The sequence below is a fragment of the Desmodus rotundus genome, chromosome 13 (assembly GCF_022682495.2).
Source record: "Desmodus rotundus isolate HL8 chromosome 13, HLdesRot8A.1, whole genome shotgun sequence".
Lineage (NCBI taxonomy): Eukaryota > Metazoa > Chordata > Mammalia > Chiroptera > Phyllostomidae > Desmodus > Desmodus rotundus.
The window spans coordinates 27,700,746-27,723,281 of record NC_071399.1 but is presented as its reverse complement, the minus strand read 5'-3'; the positions used below and the strand labels follow the sequence as shown (position 1 = coordinate 27,723,281).

The 22,536-nt window shown below is 51.6% G+C and overlaps 1 protein-coding gene across 1 annotated transcript in view; it reads right to left on the bottom strand.

The window, feature by feature from the left end:
• Positions 1-22,536, bottom strand: part of RASA3 (RAS p21 protein activator 3) — a 115,243-nt gene that overhangs the window by 22,208 nt on the left and 70,499 nt on the right. Inside the window, exons 4-9 of the mRNA XM_053916535.1 lie at positions 21,723-21,817; positions 17,498-17,574; positions 6,027-6,107; positions 5,566-5,638; positions 2,838-2,914; positions 324-428 (exon numbers count right to left, since the gene is read on the bottom strand). Coding sequence (XP_053772510.1) covers positions 324-428; positions 2,838-2,914; positions 5,566-5,638; positions 6,027-6,107; positions 17,498-17,574; positions 21,723-21,817 — 508 coding nt within the window. The remainder of the gene's footprint in view (positions 1-323; positions 429-2,837; positions 2,915-5,565; positions 5,639-6,026; positions 6,108-17,497; positions 17,575-21,722; positions 21,818-22,536) is intronic.

Sequence of the window (22,536 nt, the reverse complement as noted above, 5' to 3'; positions counted from 1 at the left end):
GGGCCCAGAAAGCTACTCTCCAGGTTGTCAGGCTTCCATGCCTCTGCCCTTCTCTGTTTTAGGCTCCCAGCTACCACTTATGACGTCAGTGCAATCACCTGCACCGGTGCCCTCCCACCTGCACTTTCTCGCCTGAACCCGTCACCACACCAGAGCCAGTAAGGACCACGGCAAAACAAGGGTGGGTGGCTAGGTAGGAAGCTGACTCGTGCCATTGCATTTGGGCTGTAAAGAAGCAGCTTTGTGTCCTTTTGACCTATCCTTTTAACTCTGTCCCTCCTCCCAGCAGCTCAGACGCCAGGCCAGGCACTTGGTCACCTTACCAGGCTTCGTAGGAGCTGGACTGCCGCAGCACTTTCAGCGGAATCCTGAGTTCTCCCAAAAACTCATCTCCAAACTTCAAGTTGCTGGCGTTCCAGAGGTCAACTCTGAAAAACAACAATGGTACATGGGTCTTCTCGCAGAACGGCCTAGGGAGGCGCGGAGCTGCCACCGGTGTTCTTTCTTTCTCCCCAGAGGCTGTGGAGCAAGATGGAGTCTTCGGCTCCAACAAGTCAGTCCCCGTGGTGACCTGCACCAATGGGGGACGTTTCAGACCTGAGGTCAGAGCCGGACTGACTCTGGAATGGAGATGTGTGCTTCCTCGGGCTGCAGGGGACGAGAGGAGGTGGAGGCAGAGCCCTTGGCCAGGTGTCAGGTGAGGGGCCTCCTGTCTTTGTAACGGGAGCAAACCTCTGTGCACGGAAGCCAACAGCGTCCACTGCCTTTACCTGGCAGAGGCCCCAGGGTAGCAGGACCTACTGTCCCCTCAGGGCTGGACAGCACCTCAGACACAGCAGGAGTACCCAGCAGGGCGACCGCAGTCTGCAGGCTCAACACAGTGGAGTGAATAAATGAAGTCCAGTTCTGCACAGGCTGTTGCCGAGAATGGTGCCCACAGGGGAATGACCAGGCTGCCCAATTTAACAGCCAGGATGCCCCCTACCTTCCACCACATGAAAGTACACCTGCAAACAAAAACTGTCTTTGACCCTTCCTTTTCCACCTGCACTCAGAACCCTACACCCAACATCCCTACAACCTGCCAGTGTTACTCTTGACCAAGAGGCCCAACACTCCCAGAGAGAAGGGGAGATGGTAGCTAGCTGACCGCCGCAGCCACAGCACACCTGACCACCATCTTTGTGCAAAGTCCACACTCACTTTGCTGGAGGGTCTGGTCACTCACCCTTTTTCCTTGGGTGGAATTCTTACTGTTCCCTCTGACTCAGGGACATAGCGACTGTCATGTGTGACAGACGAAGGTGGACAACGTTCCCAGATGCTAACTAGCAAACACTGCCTACACCCACAGCGAGCAGCTCAAGCAGCGGTCATTCCGTAACCTGAAAACTGAAGACCGGGAAAGACTCTAGGACCGTACCAGTCCATCTGTTACCCCTGCAAGTCCAAGCAGGAGAAGGGATGTCACAAAAGGGAAAGGCTGTTCCACAGGAACACACGCATGTCGGGACACGAAGATGAAGTGTCCCATGCCACGATACTTTCAGAATGGCAAGCCGGAGGACCTCTACTCTGCCAAGCAACACCCTGGCAGTACACAAGCAAATCACCAAACAGTCTTTTCTTTTAATAAGAGACGCATTTAAAAATATCTTTGGTTTGAAGCTTAGAAGAAGAACTAGGACTTCGCTCAAATTCAAAGCCCAGTCTTCCATAAACACTTCTTTCCCTGAACAAGAAAGGGGAGCTGCAGGTCTGCAGGCAGGCGGTGCGCAGCCAAGCCTCAAACAAGGCCTCTGGACCCGCCGTGGGCACCTTCTCGACTCCGAGTCACTTTGCCTCAGCTTCAGTGTTTTGAAAGGGAAGATTTAAACTACTGAGAAACACTTAAAACTGGGCTCAAACCAAGATCTGTGGGTGGAGGCCATGGTCCCTCAGGACCTGAGCCCAGGAGAGGGACAAGGAAAGAGCCCCAGGATCCCATGCTCGGGAGAGGGAAGGGCCCTGGCCTGTACCCTGTATCCCAAAGGTCAGCCCCCATCTGGCCTGGAGGCCCCCCATGGCTTGGTTATTGCTCAGAGATGTGGAAAGCCGCTACAGGTTTGAGGGGGCACTCTAGAGCACCCCCTAAATGAACACCTGTGGTATTTCTAGCTGAGCCTCACAGGCCTCAGAAAACCCTGGCCCCGAAGGAAAGTACATTTTAAACCATGTCAAATCAGGAGCATTCCCACGCTTCTCCTGAACAGGGTTAGTCATACCTCAGTGTGGTCACCCAGGCCCAGGACGATGGGAAAGCGCACCTGGCCCATGGTTTGTCTCTCCCAGGGCACCTTGCACCTGGGAGAGCTGCAGGGGGCGGGGCTTCCTACAGCCAGAGGAGATGGGAAGGCCCCTGAGTGGATCTAAAACTGATGCTGGTGAACTCATGCTGCGAGTTCCTAGGGTGATAAGCTCTGACTCTGCACACTAAGGCCTGTGTCGCGAGGATCCCTAAGCAGCGAGGACCGGAGTGCTAGGCTGGGCAATGCCACTGGGCGGACAGAGGCTCGCACATCCTAAGTAGTACAAAGTCTTTGACCTTCGACTCTGAGAAGACATTGCAAAGTGAACTAGAAAACTGAGTTTTCAGCCACAACCACCCAAACATCTGTGATGATTATGACTGACTTCAGCTTCCAACATCCTTGTGTTAAAAATCACTAAGAACATTAAAATTCCTTTCTATCCATTCCTGTTTTTAGAAAAAAAAAACAAACAAGAAAACGGACAAAGGAGGGGCATTCAGGCTGCAGCTGCCAAGCAGGAACCCCGAAACCCTGCTTCTCACTCACCGGATTTCAAGTTTGTCCACGTCCTCCTCCTCAAAGTCAAAGTGGGACTTGCGGCTGTAGCTGCAAGGTCTGGTCACCTGGTGGTGCAGAGCAGGGACAGCGAGTTAGACGGAGCGCCTGCCCTGGGCTGACCAGCTCAGGGGAGGAGGCTGTGCGCCCCATTCACCGTGGATGCTGCTCCACTTAATTTCCGGGGAGCTGAGGTGTGGGGCTATTCAGGGCACTTTCCACTAACTTCCTCGTAATCCCCGCAGCACCCAGAAGCACCCGGCCAGTTCCTCCCTCCTCCCAGCATCTTTCTCTGATGGCCACCTCCACTCCCTGCACCTCCAAGTTGCTCTTCCCCAGCTTTCCCATCCCATTGCCTCCACCTGTTGCCTCCTATTGTTGGCAACCTGTCCTTGTACTGCCCAAGCAGGGCTCCCACCAGCCACAGCCAAGTTGGCCTCAGCCTCATCTGCCTTTGGTTAAAACTTCTAAAGACCTTCCAGGGGACCCCACTTGTCTTCCTCTCCCAGCACATGAGGATCTTTCTATAACCTGTACCCCTGTGCATCTCACAACTGAGTCCATTCCTCTCTGTGGCCCATTCTGGGAAGCCCACAGGTATCTCTGAAATGCCACCTCCCCCAGGAAGCCCCCCTGGCATGGTTCACAGTACTAAGATAAGGTGTCTGGCGTCCAGTGGGATGCCTGCAGAGGCTGGTCTGTTTTCTCCTCTGTCTTATTCCCACCTGTCACCTAACATTATCTACTAAGTGAATGAAGGTGGCTCTTAAGAATTTTAAATAATTTCATTTAGGTAATGAAGGGTTTTTAGGGTAAGTCTGTTTGTTATCCTGGAAGAAGATGGTCTGGAGGCTATCTCCTGCTGAAATCCCTGCAGGAGGCTGACTGCCAGCCCCAAGCCCACCGCCAACTGCCAGCCGCCAGCCACCAACCACCAGGCCCCAGGGTCCCTCTGCCAGGGGCTCAGCCTTGGGCTGTTTGCCAGCTGAGGCTAAAAAGAGAGAGGAGGAACCTGATGAGCGGGAGTGTGCTGCTAAGCAGGGCAAGCCCTTTGACCCAAAGGACACAAGCTCCAAGCAAAAGCATATTCCACAGACCCTCTAGCCTGAGTCCACAAGCGAGGATGGCACCCGAGGGGCCCTAACCAGCAGCACTGAGGGCCCAGGTCTTGGCCTTCCCTGGGGCCTGCAGGCTGCAGTCCTCACAACTACGTTCAGTCATATCTGGGGTGTTCCGTTAATCCAGTGCACTGAGAGCCACAGTTTTGGAGTACACAACGTAGCAAGTACACACCACTCCTCCTGGGAGTGGGACCGCGCAGAAGTGGACGCCGCTGTTTGAGTGAAGCGCGTCACCACGTCAGGTCTGCGCCCGACTGTGTATTGTATCAAAGACTACAGTTCAGAAGGCGCAGGTCTGAGCCGTACGAGGCAGCCTAGACATGGAGGCTGCTGCCGCCTTTAATGCACACTCACATTAAAAACTTCTCCACACTGTTGGCTGCAGACTTCACCCCTGCCTGGGGAGGCTCAACAGGAGTCCCGCTTGCAGTTAGAGTGGCCGCATCGGCTTCCTGACTTATCCTGAGTCTCTTAAAAACCACTTTCGTCATCTGACTTTAAAGCCAGAACGTGCATCTGGGACACAGACGGGCTCTTCACCCACGCCCTCAGGAGCCCACCTCCACACCCCTCCTCACAGTCACCCCAACGAGGCCAGCCACTGGCCCTCTCCACTTAAGAAACGTGTGAGCTTCTAGATGTCAGCCGGAAAAGGTCAAGGTTCTCTGCCCATGAGCCTCTTGGTTCTAAGTCATCTGTCCAACTTCGTTTTCCAAAATCCCTCATTTACCACGCCAACCTCACTCCACATTCTAGACGGTTTCCTGCACCCCCACCCCCAATGCTCCACACACGCACATGCCCCCTTCACAGACTGCTCAGAGGTCGCCACTCTGGGAAGCCTCGCCCTGCTTCCCGGGCAGGACTGCTGGATGCATTTGCTTTCTGTTCCCCAAAGCCACTGACTTAACACTCACTGGACCACATAAGTTCTCTCTGCTAGGCAGCAGGCTCAAGCAGCCAGGAGTGAAGGCATAGTCATGCTTACCTACTCAAGACCTGGTGCATATTAACCATTCAAGAAACCTCTGCAGATGGAAAGGACACCTGCCTAAGTACATGCCATGCAGGCTGCCCTGTCACTAAGCCAGCTGCATGGACCTGTTGTTCTGTTCTGGTCTTCAGCTCTCAACACCCCCCATCGTACTAATTTTGGGGGGTCACATTCTGAGAGGCAGCCAGGGCATGTGCGTCCAAATGTACTTCCTCTTTGCTTCAAAACCCCTCACTATTTCCGGTAAAACAAGCCTCCCTTCACTGCTCAGGGAAGATTGGGTGAAACAGGCCAAAGAACAAAAACCCAAAACCAAAGAATGTGGAAAAAAACCGAAGTCCTGATAATTTGGAAAGTATGAATTGGTCAGTATTCAGCTCAAAACTGAGTCGCTCTGGAAGCAACAGACGGCCTTTCTTTCTCAGGAGAAGAGGCAAGTTCACCGGGAAGCTGCAGAGCAGGAGGGGAAATGTTTTGTGTGTGGGCAGTCACCCAGATCTTTCAGGAGGAAGTGAGGGGCTGAGATCCTTCAGATCTAGACGTTTGGCCAAAGAATCTCGGGTGTAAGGTTTCAACTTCACATGCAAACCACTCCAATACCAACCTCAAAATAAAACACTTCGTCAAACTGAGGGTTGTTGGTCTTCTTTTTTACTTTCGTCTTCTTTGCTTCCGATCTGTAATCAAGGGAGGAAGGACCAGGATTAAAAATAACACTTTTGATGCCAAATCCCTCAGCCTTAAGACTGAGCTATCAAATGCACAAGTAATTTGCTGCCTTTATTTATCTTATAAATATTTCTGTTTGTCTCCAACCCCAGATGGTATGCAAATCAGGAACCTTTACTGAGCCAAAAATACTCAACAGGAAGAACATAAAGGCATTTTTCTTTTACAAGACAATTTTGGGGCAATAAAGGAAACAAAAGAAAGTCAAAATTATACATTCTCCCTCACAGCGTCCCCTGCCTTCCTCTGCCCGAGGAATCCTCACCACCACTCCAGGTGACTGCGACCACCCGCCAGGCCCGGGGGCTGTAGCAGGTGTTAGGGACAGCTACTCGCCTGTATGGTCCTGCTAGTGTCACAGTGGCGTAAGGGTCACACTGCCCGTTCACGATGGGGAGGCCCTGGCATTCCAGGATGCTGAGGAGAGAAGTGGGAGGGGTGGTCAGGAGCAGGAGATGAAGGGCCCACAGGCTGCCTCGCAAGGCCCCTCTGGGGTCCAAGAGAGCAGCTGTCTCGACAGGTCAAGGCCAAGAGCCGTGAGTTCTGGCTTGGTGCTGGTTGCCAACTGCCCAGATACTCCCGTCCAATACATGGTAATGGATGCACCGATTAGCAACCAGAAAACATGGGGCGGGGGGGTGCACTGTGTGCTGCATCCAGGGTAAAGGAGCCTTGGTGGAGGAGGAAATGTTTCTGGGGAATTTCCACGAGCAATGTCTCTGCCTCACTTCCTAGGAGCGGGGTGCTCTTCCAGAGCTTTACGCCACTCACGCACTGACCTCTCCAATCACCTTATGAAGTTGTGCTATTGTTAAGTCTGTGTTATTTGAGGCCCTGGCAACGTGAAGGGGCTTACAGTGACAGCCTGTGCCTAACCTGCATGTCACATGCGCCTCTTGGCAGCGGCAGCCTCCCCAGTCTCAATGTCATGTCCGATCCTACCTGCAGGTCTGGGGCCAACTGTCCTGACTCATGGTCGTGTTTAAATTCTGGACCATAGTTAGTCACACCAGCCCCCCAAGCATCCTTGTTATTATTTCCATTCCGTCCATCATGCCCAGGTCTATTTCTATGGACGGCTCCTTCTCCAGGCTGCAGATCACCTGCTCCTGCTTCTGCTGTGTCAGTTTTGAGCAGATGCTGGAAGTTGCTGGTGTCCCAATTCTGTTGTCATCTGTACAGAACAGAGCTACTGGGCCTTGTTAGGAGTCTCTTGCTTTGTTCGGGCCGATTGTGGCAATTTTTGTCTGAAGGTTTGTGCAGGGAGGGGCCGGCAGCTGTTGTCTAAGGTGAGGTCAGCCCCCCTACACGGGCGGCCCTCCTGGAGCTCGAACTGAGTGTCCCGAGTGATGTCAGGGCTCTCTGCTGGGCTGCAGGGGATTCGAATGACTCCTGGCCCCGTGAAGGGGCCCCTCGTCCCACAGCCCCCTGCCTGCCTGACCCTGTGGCACGTCCCCTTGTACATTCACACTGGCTCGTGGAGCACTGAGAAGTTCCCTCCTCTCCAGGATGTGTGCACGGGGGACTCAGACCCCTAACGACAAGTCTCACCCACCTCCAAGCTCTGCTTGGGACACCTCCCTGCCCCATGTCACAAACATACCTCCAGGAGGAAAGCTGGCCACTATGGCTCATCTCGTCTTCTTCCCTTATTTGGGGGTCACTACACTAAAGCTGCCAGTTGCCCAAGTTCTGAAATGGTTGACTCCTCCAGCATCCAGCTCTCTGTTAGGGTGGGAGGAGGGAGCCAGTTCCCGCTATTCCAGTGTGGCCAGAAGCAAAGTTCCCATGTTTGAACGTGAGTCTGGCTACACAGAGATTTGCAATCCTTGCAGTAGGGAAGCGGGAAGGCAACCGCGCTCTCTCACGCCTTCCGAAGTCAAGTGACCCAGCTGCTTTGTCCCCCTGGGGAAGGCTTTAAGTTCCAATGTTTCACCAGAATCTTTCTTTCTGGGCACGGGGTTTGCTTCCTTCATTCCTCCTTCAAGGAGCTTCTGGCCCTTTGACCCGGTGCCACCCCCGTTCTGTGCCAAGGAGTTTTCTGTAAATTTTTTCTCTTTTCATTTCTGTACCATTTTTCTTCTGGAACTCCTGCTAGATGAGGTTGGGCTTCACAGCTTGGTCTATTATTTCAATTAGCTTTATCCAATAGTTGTCGATTCTTTCTCTTTTACTCTACTTTCTGGAATAGGTCTGTGTTTCTCTCCCAAATTACCAATTTGGTCTTCAGTTTTCTTCCTCTGTTCATTAATTCATCATTAAAAATATACTCACTCATCCCTTAATCCATCACTATGCAAAGGTTTATTCATCCGTTAACTCATCATTAAACAAGCATTTGCTGAGCTTTCGCTTTCCAGGCACCTTTCCAGGAATGAGCCCGGAGCCATGAGGAGACAACAGCTCACCTGGGAAGCTCATGCCCCGTGAAGCTCGGGTTTGCTTGGCTGGCACAGCAGCCAACCATGCGACAGTCAGTAGGTGACATGTAATTACCGTGTGCAGTAATGCAAGCAAGGAGACAAGCTACACATAACAATGGAGAGATGCAGGGCGGTGGTCGTCCCTTCAGGTGGCTGGGAGCCTCTGGAAGGAAGTGGCCTTCAGGCTGAGGTCTTAAGGACAAAGGCTCGGCCATCATAAGTTGGGGCGAGAGGGTCCCCAAAGAGCAACAGCTCTGAGGCAGGTAGCCAGGGACAGGGACAACAGCCTGTTCAGGAGGAATAAGGGGAGCCCCCCCCCCGCCCCGTGCAAACGGTACACATTTAACATGAATGCATTTTCTTATTACATTCAGTTGTTGATCAAGAAGTTTCAGACGGCAGGTACCTCCCCATTTTGGATCCTCAGAGATAACGGGTTTCCACGGCCAGCAAAGCACCCAACAGGAGGTGACTCTTCTCGCATCTTGGGTCTTAGGAAAGCGCTGCCAAATGCAGGGCAGCAGCCACCTAGAGCACATTTAGCCACCTTGGAGATGTCACTTGCACTCCTTTTAAAGACCCGTTTGAGAGACGCTCCCTTATCTATCTCAGAACAAAGCGTGGCTCCTGGTGGCAGTTACACGAAGGCATCTCGGAGAAAAAGGAAAACCAATACCCTGCCATCTGGCATGCAAAATGCACAAACCGGAATAAAAACGGTGTTAGCCTCCCTCACACCCTCCTCCCAGCAGCAGCTGCGGTGGCAGCGGGCTCACTTCATTAGCGCCCTCACAGCTTTAGCTGGATCACAGCTCAGCTGCACGGTCCTGGGGCTCAGGGGAGGTGCTCTCCTGGGCTGCTTGGGGCTCCTGAAGCCGAGACTCATTCTACTTGAAAGGCATCTACACACATGGTGCATCTGTGTAGGCCTATTTCACAAAAAACAAATTTCGCAAACACTTAGGATGTTCCAGGGAAATAAAGGGAGAAAAACACAATATTTACTGCACGGGGCATTCTTATGTCCTGGCAAGGACACTTTGAAACAGTCAACTAATCTGGAATCTAAAGTATGAGAAGTACAATATTTTGTGTCTATTTTAACATTTATAGGTTTCTATATTCAACTTGACCCTTAAAATAGTTATGCCTCACTAGAGGAAGAGCTTGCAGCTGTGAACTCATTTCCATTTTCTTCCCTCGATAGGGGCACATGCTGTGCCTCCACTTCCTGCCTCCCTGGGAGGAAACTCCAGTGCCTGCTGCCCTGGCTGTGGGTAGGTATGAGAGGCCTGCAGAGACGCCCTGGTACCACCCGTGGTCACCAGCAGAGGGCCCACCTGCTGCCTGCCCAGCCCTCCACCCTTGCCCGTTGCTTTGAAAGGCTTTCTGACCCTAGAAAGAGCCCCTCGGCTGGTTTGTCTTTCTGTAATTCCTTGGTAATAGAAAATAAGATCTACTGTTGGAAGCCCGAAATAGTGCACCTCAAGGTGCAGCCACTGGCAGACTGTGCCGCCTCCTCTGGCGATCAGCATCTCAGAGCCCGCGGCCCTGCAGGGCCCACTGCTCCAGTCAGGAGGGCCGGCTCAGCGAGCATTTGCAAATTGTCAACAGGACTCTTGTCTGCTTGCAAAGTGACAGAATTTGCAAGTGGGAAAACATACGAAACCTCACTCTCAGACAAAGCGGGCAGGCACAGGATGTCCAAAAGAAAGGAAGGACAAGAAATGAACTGTGACAAGAAAGGAACGTTTACAGTGACAAGAAAGGAAGGGCTACGAAAGGAGGCAAGCAACGCTCGGTCTAGCGGAGCAGAGCCGAGAACAGGAGCCGTGTGTCTTCCTCCCCACCTCAGTCCTCGCACACCAACGGCTGCTGCGTTCTTCCTGTACACGCGAGCGTGCTAAAGGCACAGAATCAGGGTCCAAAGAAACGTCCACGAACAACCAGTTCATCTTCAATCCACAACAGGATTTCTGCTCACCCCGGCAGACCCCCGCGGCCCCAGCACACTGCCAGGTCACACGGGTCAAACTTAACCCACTCCGCGAATGGCTGCGGGGCCTGCTCGCTGTGCGCCGCAGCCTGGCCGACAGGCTCACGTTCTCCAGGCTTTCCCAGTGAAATGGAACGTTACGTGTAATGAATGTAATGTGTCAACGTGTCCCCCCTCTAGAACGTGTGCTCTAGAAGGCCTGGCACAGTGGCGTCACTTAGTGGCGGATCGGCGAGTATTTCTGAATGAATGATTAAAAGATGTGGTGTTTATCTTTGCTGGAAATTAAAAAAGAATCATGAGATAGGACCTGACTCGCAGCTTGAAATCTAGTTGGAAGGAGAAGCCACTCACACGTGAACAGGCACAAACAGGTAACTGTCCAAGGCAGGGATCTGTAGGTGCCAAGTCCATGTACAGACACTAAGAACATTCAGGAAGGCAGGTCACCAAACAGCCTGGGCCTCAGTCAGGCAGCAGGTCCACAGACTTGGATGTAGAGAGTAAAACAAGACAAAAAGGTGAGCTACGACCAGGAACAGGAAAAGCTGCAGTGCGGGGGCAAGAAAGGTGGTATTTCTATGGGCACATCCAGAGGGTTCTCCCTCCGCAGAACCACAGGAAGGCTTTGCACAGGCGGGCCCAGCCCGGGTGGAAAACCCTCTGTTGCTACTTATTTTGTAAACATTTCCCGTTTCTTAAGGCTTTCACTCGCTAATCCAGGGAGGGAAGGAACTGGTGATGTGCTTCCTGCCGTGCAGCTGGACGGCCCTCAGATAATATCCATTCTCAGGAGCAGGAAGAAGGAGTTAAGGGCAGGAGCCCCCAGCCTCCTGAACTGGGGGCTTTTGTAGGAAATGGACAACCTCAGAAAAGAAATTTCAAGGACTCACGGGGCAACCTGCAGTTTGCTCTTCAGGCCAGCGGGAAGGGTGGCCTGGGCAGCAGAGAGGGGTGTGCTGGAAGTGGGGAGAGGGAAGGCCTGGAAAGAGACCTCACTCAGCCAGAACACCCCTAGGGACCCCACAAGAGGCTGCGTGGGTCGGGTGAGAGGAGAGGGGAGCCCAGGGAGGGCCTGCCGGGTGGTATTCCCCAAAAGGATGTGTCCACATCTTAGTCTGGAGTCAGTGAAAGGGGCCTTATTTGGAAAAGCATCTTTGCAGACATTCAAGTTAAGGATCTTGACATGAGAAGATCATCTGGGGCTTTGGGTGGGTCCTAAACCCAACAACCAGTGTCCTTATATGAGGGAGGGTTCACCGACGCAGGGCCCAGTGAAGATGGAGCAGAGGGTGGCGCGATGCGGCCACCAGCCCAGGAACGTGTACAGCCCCAGATGCCAGAGAGGAAGGCACGGACCCTCCCGTGGAGCCTGCGGAGGGACTGCAGCCCAGCTGGATTGCAGACTTCTGGCCTCCAGCACCGGGAGAGAATCAATTTCTGTCACTTTAAGCCACCGAGATTGTGGTGCTTTGCTAAGGCAGCCTCAGGAAACTAACACACCTTTGACAAGGGAATGATGCATCAGGGAGGTAAAGAACACTTCCTGGGCTGTGAGCACAGGCCCTGCGACATCTCCGTCACTTTCTAGTGAGCAAAGCAGGAATGAATCGCAGTGCTGCTGGGCAGGAGGGAGGGTGTGCGGTGATTCTCAGACAAGGCGAGAAGGTTATTTCCTGGAATGAGCTTGCCTTTGCCAGACTGGCTTCTCTTCGGTGGTCCATCCCCCCAGCTCTTAATTTCTCCTGAGCCCATAACCTACCATGGGGTTGGCCCAAGACCCTAGTAACCTTTGAGACACCAGGCCACGCGGGGGGGACCCACGTACATAACTGTTCGGGTTCCTTTCTACAGCCTGGGAAAACGCCAGCACAGATGCTATTACTGTCCTACAGAAGGAAGGTGATACACAGGGAGCATAAGCCATTCGCCCAGTGCCACAGTTAGGGGAGATCTTGCTGACCTCAGATGCCAGGAGGTTGGGTCCAGAGCCTCTGCACCTGATCACACGTGGGTGCCCACTGTTTCCTGCTCCATCCTGACTCAGAGTTGTTTGTGGAAAGTCTCGGGCATGTGAGACTTAGAGAACATGAAGAAATAAGATTATAAAATATAAAAACTACAGTGATGTTACTGGGAAATTTGTAGCTGTAAACATCCACGTTAAAAAAGAAAAAAAGACCTCATATTGATAACAAAAACTTTTACCTTAAACCAGACAAAGAAAAAAACTAAACCGAACAGAGGCAGGAAGAATGAAATAATCAAGATTAGAGCAGAGGTAATGAAATAGAGAACAGAAAGGCAGTAGAGAAAAATCAGCGAAACCAAAAATGGGGTCTTTGAAGAGATCAACACATTTGACAAGTCTTTAGCTAGATCAGTGGTTTGCAACCTTTTTATTCTCACGGCACGCATAAACTAATTACTAGAATTCTGCAACACACCAAAAAATATATTTTTTGCCAATCTGTCCAAAAAAAAGTAGGCGTCATTTTGATTCATTCACACTGGACGGCTATTGTTGTGTTGGCTGTCGTCATTTTTTTATTTGACACTCTCAGGGAAAAGAGGTCCACACCCCCGACTAAACAGTCAGGTACCGCATGTTTTATAAAGTCTCGTGGCACACCCGGTATGCCACAACACACAGACAGAAAATCACTAAGCTACACTGACCAAGGAGAAGAGGAGACTCAAATTATTAAAACCAGTAATGATGGAGTCGGGCATTACTAATGACCTTACAAAAGCAAGAGTTTTAAAAGAAATTACAGAAGACCTAACTAAATGGAAAAAACGGGGGTCAGGGGTTGGAAGACAGGACTGTTCGTGCCCCAAACTGATGTACTGAGTCAATACAATCCCCATCAAATGCCAGGTGCTGTGCTTGCAGAAATTAAAATGCTGATCCTAAAATCCACATGGGAATAAAAGAAGCTTAGAAGAGCTACACAATCAGGAAGAGAAGGACAAGCTGGAAGACTCGCATTTTCTGATTTCAAAAGTTACTGCCAATCCTTAGTCATGGAGACTGCGTGGCACTAGCACGGGGACACAGGGCAACAGGCCGGAACAGACTCCACCGTGAGCTCACGCAGTTGCCGCCAGTGGTTTCAGGCAAACTGCCAGACAACCTGATGGCAAAGAATGGCCTTTCCAACAAATGATGCTGGGACAACTGGATATTCAAATACAAAAGAATACTTTGAAAATAATAATAGTGCTAACTCCTACCTCGTTCCATACTAACTCCAAATGTATCAAAGACCTAACGTATATAAAAACCTTAGAAGGAAAACATAAGTGTCAATTTCTATGATCTCAGATTAGGAAATAGTTTCTTAAGATAAGTACCTAAAACACAAGCAACCAAAGAAAAAGTAGACAAATTGGATTTCATCAAAATTTTAAACTTTTGTATTATAAAGGACACTATCAAGAAAGTAAAGATAACCAACAGAATATATTTGCAAATTATATATTTGACAAGAGTCTAGTATCTAGAATATATGAAAAACTGTTACAACTTAATAATAAAAATACTAATAATAAAAATACTAATAACCCAATTAAAAACCAGTAAAGGTCTTAGCCCTGGCTGGTGTGGCTCAGTGGATTGAGTGCTGGCCTGTGAACCAAAAGGTCACCGGTTCAATTCCCAGTGAGGGCACATGCCTGGGCTGCGGGCCAGGTCCCCAGTTGGGGGTGTGCAAGAGGCAACTGATCAATGTATCTCTTGTAAACATCTATGTTTCTCTCCCTCTCTTTCTCCCTCCCTTCTTCTCTCTCTAAAAATAAATAAATAAAATCTTTAAAAAAATAAGTAAAGGACTTAAATAGACATTTCTTCAGAGAAAATGTAGAAATAGTCAACAAAGACAAGAGAGGATGGTCAACATCTTCAGTCATTACGTGTGGGAAACTGTAAATCAAAACCACTTTATACCCACGAGGCTGGCTACAACGAAAAAGTCACCAACAAGTGTTAGCAAGGACTCGGGGAAAGGAGAGCCCTCCCATACAGCTGGTGGGTGTAACATAGGGCAGCCACCATGACGAAGGGTCTGGCAGTTTCTCAAAAAGTTAAACACAGAGTTATAACATGACCCGGCATTCTACTCCTAGGTATATACCCAAAAGAAATGAAAACGCTAAGTTTGTACAAAAACTTGCACAGGAATGTTCTTAGCAGTATTATTCACAATAACCACAAAGTGTCAACAACCCAAGTGTCCACCCGCCAATGACAGACTAACAAAATGTGGTGCCCCACAGAACGGGATACTATCATCCTTTAAAGGAACGACGTGCTGACACGTGCTACAACTCGGAAACCCTTGAAGACATCCTGCTGAGGGAAAGCAGCCAGTCACAAAGAACCACCTGCCGTAGGGCTCCATTTATGCGAAATGTCCGGAACAGGCAAATCCTCAGGCAGAAAGCACATCAGTGGGGCCGGGGCGGGGAGGGGCGGGGGCAGGGGGGGAGCTGGGGCGTGCCTGCTTGTAGGGTTGAGGTCAGACAGCATAGTGACGATGGCTGTGTCATCTTGTGAATATACTATGATTATGCACTTTAAAATGGTGAATTTTAGGTATGCAAAGGATATTTTTTAGTAAAAAAACCTACAGAAGGAGGTAAGGTGGGGAAAGGAAAGTCACTGGTCCCTCAGAAACTTCTGAGTTCCTTCATTAGAAAATGCAGGCCCCTATGGGAACCCCACCTCTTTCTCCCTCGTACACTCCTGTGGTTGTCCCTCTGCCCCAGGACTCTTAACAAAATGTGCTGGTGTGAGTGCACATGTACACTAGTGTGTACAGCATGTGCATATGTGCACACCAGTGTGCTGGCATGTGCACTAGCATGTGTGCTAGTGTGTACTAGTGTTGTATATCAGCACATGTATTGCTATGTGCTAGAGTAGGGGTCCCCAACCTCCGGGCCATGGACTGGAACGGGTCCGTGGCCTGTTGGAAGAGCCAGGCTGCACAGCAGGAGGGGAGCTTGAATGCAATGCACTTGAATCACCCCGAAACCATCCCCCACCTACCCCGGTCCCTGGAAAAATTGTCTTCCATGAAACCAGTCCCTGGTGCCAAAAAGGTTGGGGACCGCTGTGCTAGTGTGTGTAATAGTGCATAATAGTGTGTGGCATGTGAGTTCATGTGTACTAGTGTGTGAACTAGGTGTATTAGTGCATGTGCTAGTGTGTGTATTAGTGTATACTAGTGTGTATACTAGGATGTGCTAGTCCATGTACTAAAGGGTATGACAGGCCCAAGTCCTGCTCAGCAGTCACAGAGAAGTTGCACCTTGTTCCCTCTCCAGGGATCCTCCTGCTCCGCTGGACAGGACAGGCCCTGCAACACGAGCTGGAACGTGCCCGGTACACAGGTGATTGCTGAGCACCTGCAGGGCGTCAGGCCCTGCTCCAGGTGTCGAGGAGACAGCAGTGAACAAGAAAGTCCGCATTTCAGGGGAAACGCACAGAACACAGCAGTCATCAACCACTGCAGGGTGGATGGGCATGGGGCAGGGACACAGAGGGCTGGCTATGCCCGCTCCAGAAGGGGATCGCTCCTTGTGGACAGCTGAGTCGAGACCTGAATTCAGGGGGCTCTGGAGGAAGGGCATTCCAGGCGGAGGGTGACAGGAGCAAAGCCCGAGGCAGGGTGGGCTTGAGGTGTCTGAGAGCCTACAGGGAGGCTGTGTCTGGGCAGTGTGGGTAGCGAGGCCCTGGCCCAATGACATCCGTTCCGGCCCCTCCTGTGCACATGGGGAAGGGATTGAAAGCTGACCTGCAGTGCTCATGAAAACAGTGAAAACTGTGCAGCTGACTGCCGGGGGACAGAACCCAGACCTTGGTGAGGCAGGTGGTTAACATCCTGATATTCAAACAGGTACTTGAGCAGGAAAACTGTCGACAGAGCCACACTGGCACACAGATTCAAAAAAGCACTTCCAGAACAGGCACAGCTCGTCTCTTTGCATGGATATGAACCCAGGTGGAAAAGCGGGGTTGATGGGACCCAGTCCTAACAAGGCATGCTCCACTTAGCAGTTGTCTGCAAGGATCCCAGACACACCAGGCAGCCCGAGGCCATCACGGTTCCAGTCTGCTTGAGCGGCCAGAGGCGCTGCCTCCCAGGAAACACCGGGACGCACAGAATCTTCCCGATTCCCACTCTTACATCTTCTCTAAACCAAAGCTCCTTAAAAAAACAAAAAAAGAGGCCACGTGCACAGCACACTCCTGTGTTTCATAACAGAACCCCAAGTCCTCCGCCTGAGTTCCAAGTCACCCGCCTCTGGGATTTTATGTGCCAGCAGTGGGCGTGTGGAAATAGCTGCACACCCACATTTCAAGCGGCGGCTGCTGCTGACAGGCAGTCCTGACTTCAGACCATTGTGTTCCTGGAAACCACAGCCTGATGCGCACCCTAGTAAGAGGCAGAGCTGCAACGGCTGCAGTGTCCTGGCGCATCACACACACACTCAGCAGTGCACAGACCCCCCCCCCTCTCCGCCTCGCAGTCGTGGGGCTGGACGGGGCCACTCTGGGGCCCGGGCTCCTGGCCCACATCTGTGTCTGCCCTCCTGGCTCCGCTCTCTGCTCAGCCCGGTCCTCCCTCTCTCCCACCACTAACACACTTGTTCTATGTGAGCCTTGTGTGAAGCAGCCTTAAGCCCTTTTTAGAACAAGGAATAAACCAGTAAATAAACAAGAAAATAGGCAACTCCCTCCTCACGGCTACAGAATCTGAAAGCACTGCAACTACTTTAACAGGAAAGGAAATAATGAAGGAGTTGAGGATAAAACACACTGAACTCATCTCCCACATACTCCCAAGTCCCCAGGTTTCAGATAACAGGGAATTCTCACCTTCTCCACCTCCTACACACGTCCTATACCCCATCCTTTACCGAGCCCTGCACCATGTCCTTCAGCACGTGCTGCACTGGGTCACTACACCGTGTCCTCCTGCAGGGTCTACAGCGATGGCCCCGCAGCCCACACCGACCATCGGATGACGCACGCGAACTGGACAGCCAGGACAGGTCCCTCTTGGAGAGTAAACAACGGGGGACCCTCCTCACCTCCTTCGTCCAGACCCTGCTTGTGGGCCAGTGAGAGCAGAATCCTGGTTCCTCATTTGTAACCAGCGTGCGACACCACCCTCTTTGCCTAAACAATAACTCTGGCTAGTTACTGCTAGGATGAGCATTTGCTTTACTGAGTGCATTAAGAGCATGCCAGAACCTCTAAAAATGATGTCATCTGGGGGAATCATCGAGTCTGGGAATTCTGATTCATTTGTGTGCAAAACAACCACCTGCCCCACTCCCAGGGGTCAGTTACTATTCGGGGCATACTCATGTCTTACCGCGCAGCCAGCTTGTGGCAGACAACACCCGTGTCGGTGATGACCTCACTCAGCCTCAGTTCCAAGTGGACCTTGCCCTGAAAGGCACAAGGATAGAGGGTCACAGGGGAACAACCACACAAAGTGTCTGTTCACAAACGGTGGCTACCTCTGCCCCCACGTGCGTCCACCGCACTCCCTCCAGCCCCCACCCAGATCCCAGGGACGAGGACGGCATGACTCCCAGAGGGTTAAAGGTTCCAATCCATCCGGCACACTGGGCTTCCAGCTCCGCTGGCGGCGGGGAGACAGGCACAGGTGGCAGCGAATGCACCCAACCACTGCCCAGCTGTGGGAAGGACTGGACATGGTCCTTTCAGGCCTTCTTCTCATCCGTAGGACAGAGTGGCCTCAGGGAGGGCAAGAGTGATGGTCAGACATTATGCCCAGCAGTAAGTCCGGGACACAAGGACCAGACTACTAGCATTGCATCTGGGTGACGATGGGTCCGGGCCCAGCTCCTGATGACCTCACCCCGCCGTGAGCAAACCCTCAGGGCCAGTAACTGAGGAAGGGACCTCAGTACCATCCCAGCTCTGCGGTGGCCAGACGAATGCCCCAAGTGACAGCAATGACACTGACAAAGCTGATTTCCTGTGGCTCTTTTTCACTGAGCACTGGCCAGGGTTTAGAGCTTTCCGCACTATCCCATAATTCTCAGCACATCCCATGAAGTGGGCACGGTCATCCTCTGCTAAGATGAGAACACTGAGGCTGATAGCAACTAGCAACCTGCCTTCTAAAAACAAGGTCAGGACAAATGCTCGTGATAAAATAGAGTAAGGCCCTGGCTGCTGTGGCTCAGTGGACTGAGCCCCAGACTGCAAAGCAAAGGGTCGCTGATTCGATTTCCAATCAGGGCACATGCCTGGACTGCGGGCTGGGTCCCCAGTAGGGGGCGCACAAGAGGCAACCACACATTGATGTTTCCTTCTCTTTCTCCCTGCCTTCCCCCTCTAAAAATAAATAAATAAAATCTTTTTTAAAAATTAAAAAAAAGGAAGAACACATCACAAAACAGTCTCCTGTGAAGTCTGGTTCCTTACCTGCCTTTTCAAATGCACTAGGCAGCAATGCTTTCTTGGTTTAATTTGGCCATGGCCATTCAGACTGATATTTCACTAATTCACTCTAAACGGGCTTCCAAGAAGTGAAAGAATGTGGCTGGGGTGAGATGGAGCCCCCACTGCTGACGCCCGGGCTCGCCGTCCTGTTTCCTGTTTTTCCCAGAAGAGGACGACACGTCCACACCAGCAGACCCTGTGACTGCTCATGTTTCCTCTCTGAGGGCAAACACTTCCTTACCCAGGTGGCAGATACTGTCGGCCAATTTGTGTTGTTACTATTTTCTGGGGATTTGGGAGAGAGGGCACGGGTAAAACAAAGCAATACAAACACTATACATAACTACAAGGACTTTCCCTCTGTGACTAACTCATAGACCTGCAGTTCAGAAGTTCACCTCTGTTGTCACTCAGCATCGTTGACGGTTGGGGCCACGCACGCGGTCTGGGCATCACAGCACCTCCAGCACAAACAACCCAGCCCACAAATGCCGACGCCCAGAGGGACTGAGGGCCACACCTTACACCTCAGCACGGGCAGGAAGTTTGGGGTTTCTAGGCTCAGCCTCTGCACAGCTGGTGTCTGAGCTCACGGAGCATGGGACACAGACGTCCCAGTCTGAGCATCAACCTGCCCAGCACACATGTCAAGGCAAGTGCAGGGTCAGGAAGGAGGCCTGACCTTGCCCTTTCCTTCCTGGAATTCCTTAAACCCTTAGAAAGATTCGAGCTGGGTCCTGGTGTGTGGACAACCGCTGACACTGACTGTCTGGGAAACCCTTCCTATAGGATGGTCTGACATGTGATTCAGATTTTCAGAGATGATCTGGATGCAGCTGCTGGGGTTTGCTGTGATGGCCCATCGGCGCTCTTTTCTGAATATATACTTCCAGAGCAAGTTCGTTAAACAAAACGGAGCACAAAGCAGAGCTCAGTGGCTGCTGGGTGTCCTTGGAGGAGCCGAGGGAGGACTTGCTGGCGGCTGAAAAAGGGACTGCCTCCCTGCCCATCCAACACCAAGGAGGACACAAGGCATGGGAAGAAGGGAACGCTTCCAGATTCCAGTGCACATTTTGGCAGCCGTGACTGGCTGTGTGCACAGCCCACAGCTCAGGTCTATTCCTGCCAATCGCCCTGTTCTGTTCCTTGCATAGGGTCAGGGAAGGAACAGGGGCAACTAATTCTTTTTAATAAAGTGATTTACCAGAGACCTTTAAAAACATCAATTCCGGAAGGAAGCAAGCTGTTTTTAAAAATTGTCCTTTCCCCTCATTCTGCGACTCACTGATCTCTTGTTGACCTCAGTTTGGTGACTCTTTCGGACACATGCCTCTTACTACGAATTATAGAGCAGATGCATTCAAGAAAATACATAGCATCCTCTGCCTTCTAAAACCCACAAATGTGACATGTTTTAATGAAACTGGCTATAGGGAAAAGTTCGTAATTAGATTTTTAGAGGCCAGTTGGAATCTGGGGGAACGCTGCTCCTTTGGTGGTAGAACCACTTCACGGGTGGGCACTCCAAGAACTAAGTAAAGCACTAAGCTCAGTGCCTGGGACTTAGTGAGCAGCCGATAAACACCAACCTTCCGTCTTCTCCTCACAGTAATAACAATAATGCATTTGCACCTATAATTCACGACTTCCTAGGACTCTGGCCCAGCGGAAGTCAGTATGCCATCTCCCAGATGGTAAGAACCGGGCTCAGAAGGACAGGGACTTGTCTGTGGCCATGCAAAGGCATTAGTTATGAAACAGTGCACATATTCCACACGGCTGTACAATTAACACACACATCCATGTTTCTAAGATTTGGGCTGAGGGAGCAATTTGGATATTGATTGTGGGGTGGTTACACAAATTTACACAGTGGGAAACTGCACCGGATGCACATACGCACACACGATAACCTGCACAGAATATACACGTGCACTTGTGTGCACACACATGCACGCACACATTGGTACACATGCATACATGTAAGACTGGTGAGATCTTCACGGGCTCTGTGTATCGCAGGAACGTCAGCGTCCTGGCTGTGAGCTCGTACCAGTCACACAGGATGCTACCGTGGGGACACGGGGGTGAAGGAGCGTGGGCCCTTCTTCACTATTGTTAGTCTCGAAGTATAAATAGGAGAGCACACCACTTGCTAATCATTATTCCCCTGTGTACTTTCTGTGACTTCCTGTGAATCTGTCACCCTTTCAAAATTAAAAGTAAAAAAAAAGCAAGAAAAAAAGAAAAGTTACACTTGCCAATAAACTCCAGTTTAAATCTGGGGGTGACACCGCGGAAGACCGCTGCGGCTGCTTGCAGGGGCCGCTTGATGACGGTGCCACAGGGTATGTCATTTAAGAGAAAAAGTGACGGGGGAAAGTCAGAATAAAAAGCAGGAATGACTCCAGCTACAGAGCACCATTTCACAGCACATCACTTCTGGAATCTTCTGTCTAAAGATGAGCCTTCCGAGTCACCAGAGCAGGTGAGGTTGGCCGTTGTATTCCGGGTGTCACTGTCCATCTCTGCTGTCAACACTCTGCTTCCCAGCGGCAGAGTCATTAGTTCTGCAGTAATTACAGTGTCTTCTAATTTACAGCACGCTTGGGCCCCTGGGCTAGTGCTAATTAAGTGTGCAACACCATCACAATGCCTCCCTTTGGCTCCGCTCCTCAACCCCTCCCTCTGGCTGCCTCTTTGTTCAAGTTGTGGATCCATCCCAGCAGCCTCCAGGGCCTGTGCACCCCACGGCCTCAGCAGGCAGAAACCCTGAACCCCCTGTCCTCACTGTCAGAGCTCAGCTGAGGTTCCAGGAGGAAGCAGGACTAAGGGTCAGCCAGGCCTCTGATGCTGAGCTAGGGGCCCGGGAGGCCAGGGCAATGTGTCAGACACCATCCGGCTGGTCACAAAACCCCATTTCACAGATGAGGAGATGAAGGCATGGAGAGGCCCCCCACTAGTGAGTGGGGGCACTGAGCTCTGAGCCGGGCCTGCTTGTGCCAGAGACCCTGCGCCATCATGCACCCCTGCCAGACCTTGGCCTCACATCGGCCACTGAGGAGAACACTCGTGGGTTCCAAAGGCCTCCTGTGTCCCACAGGCTCTGCCAAGGGTCTCACCTGAACTTCTGAGTCAGCGTCGACGTGCTGCAGCTGGAACCAGGTGTCCCTGTTGTGGTACTTCTGCAGGTCTTCCTTCTGAATGGCCACCTTCCCTAAAACCAACAGCAAGAGGACAAGCAGTCAGGAGAGGGAACAACCCTGCAGACCCAACGAGGCTCCTCAAGGTTCATGAGCATAAGTCACTCCATTTTTACTGCCATGTATTTCAAACAGTCTAATCCAAAACAGATGATCAGATCAATCGATAATGCCACACCGTCCTCCTTCCCTCTGACTAGTGCGGGCATTTCATCCTGAGGCGCCCATGTCCCACCCCAATGGCGGAGCACACAGTACGTGTCATGCCCACAGCCGCCACAGGTCTGCAGGCTCTCACACGGGAGCACAGCCCGGTGGGGACAGGGCCACCCTCGTACGAGCATTTTCACCACCTGCATGTCACCCAAGGTGGTTTTAGTGAGGTGGGGGCACCAGGTGGGGGTTATTTCCTCCCGATGAGAAAACAGCCCTGCCAGGCGTCTGCACAGCGAACTGCCCAGGACCTGGAGGAGCGCAGGGTGGGGGTGAGAGAGGAGCACTGAAGGCAGCCACGAGGCCACGCCCATCGCCATCACCATCCACGCGGCAAAGTGGGGACAGGGCAGTGTGTGCTTGGTACGGCTCAGATGGGGATTTCATGGAAATGTGTGTCTGTGCCTGTACTCGTATGAGCTGCAGCTCAGAATACACGTGTGTGCATACTTAGCTTATACAGTGCACACACGTGTACATACGTATAATAAGCTTACACCGTATGTGCATGCTGTGTGTG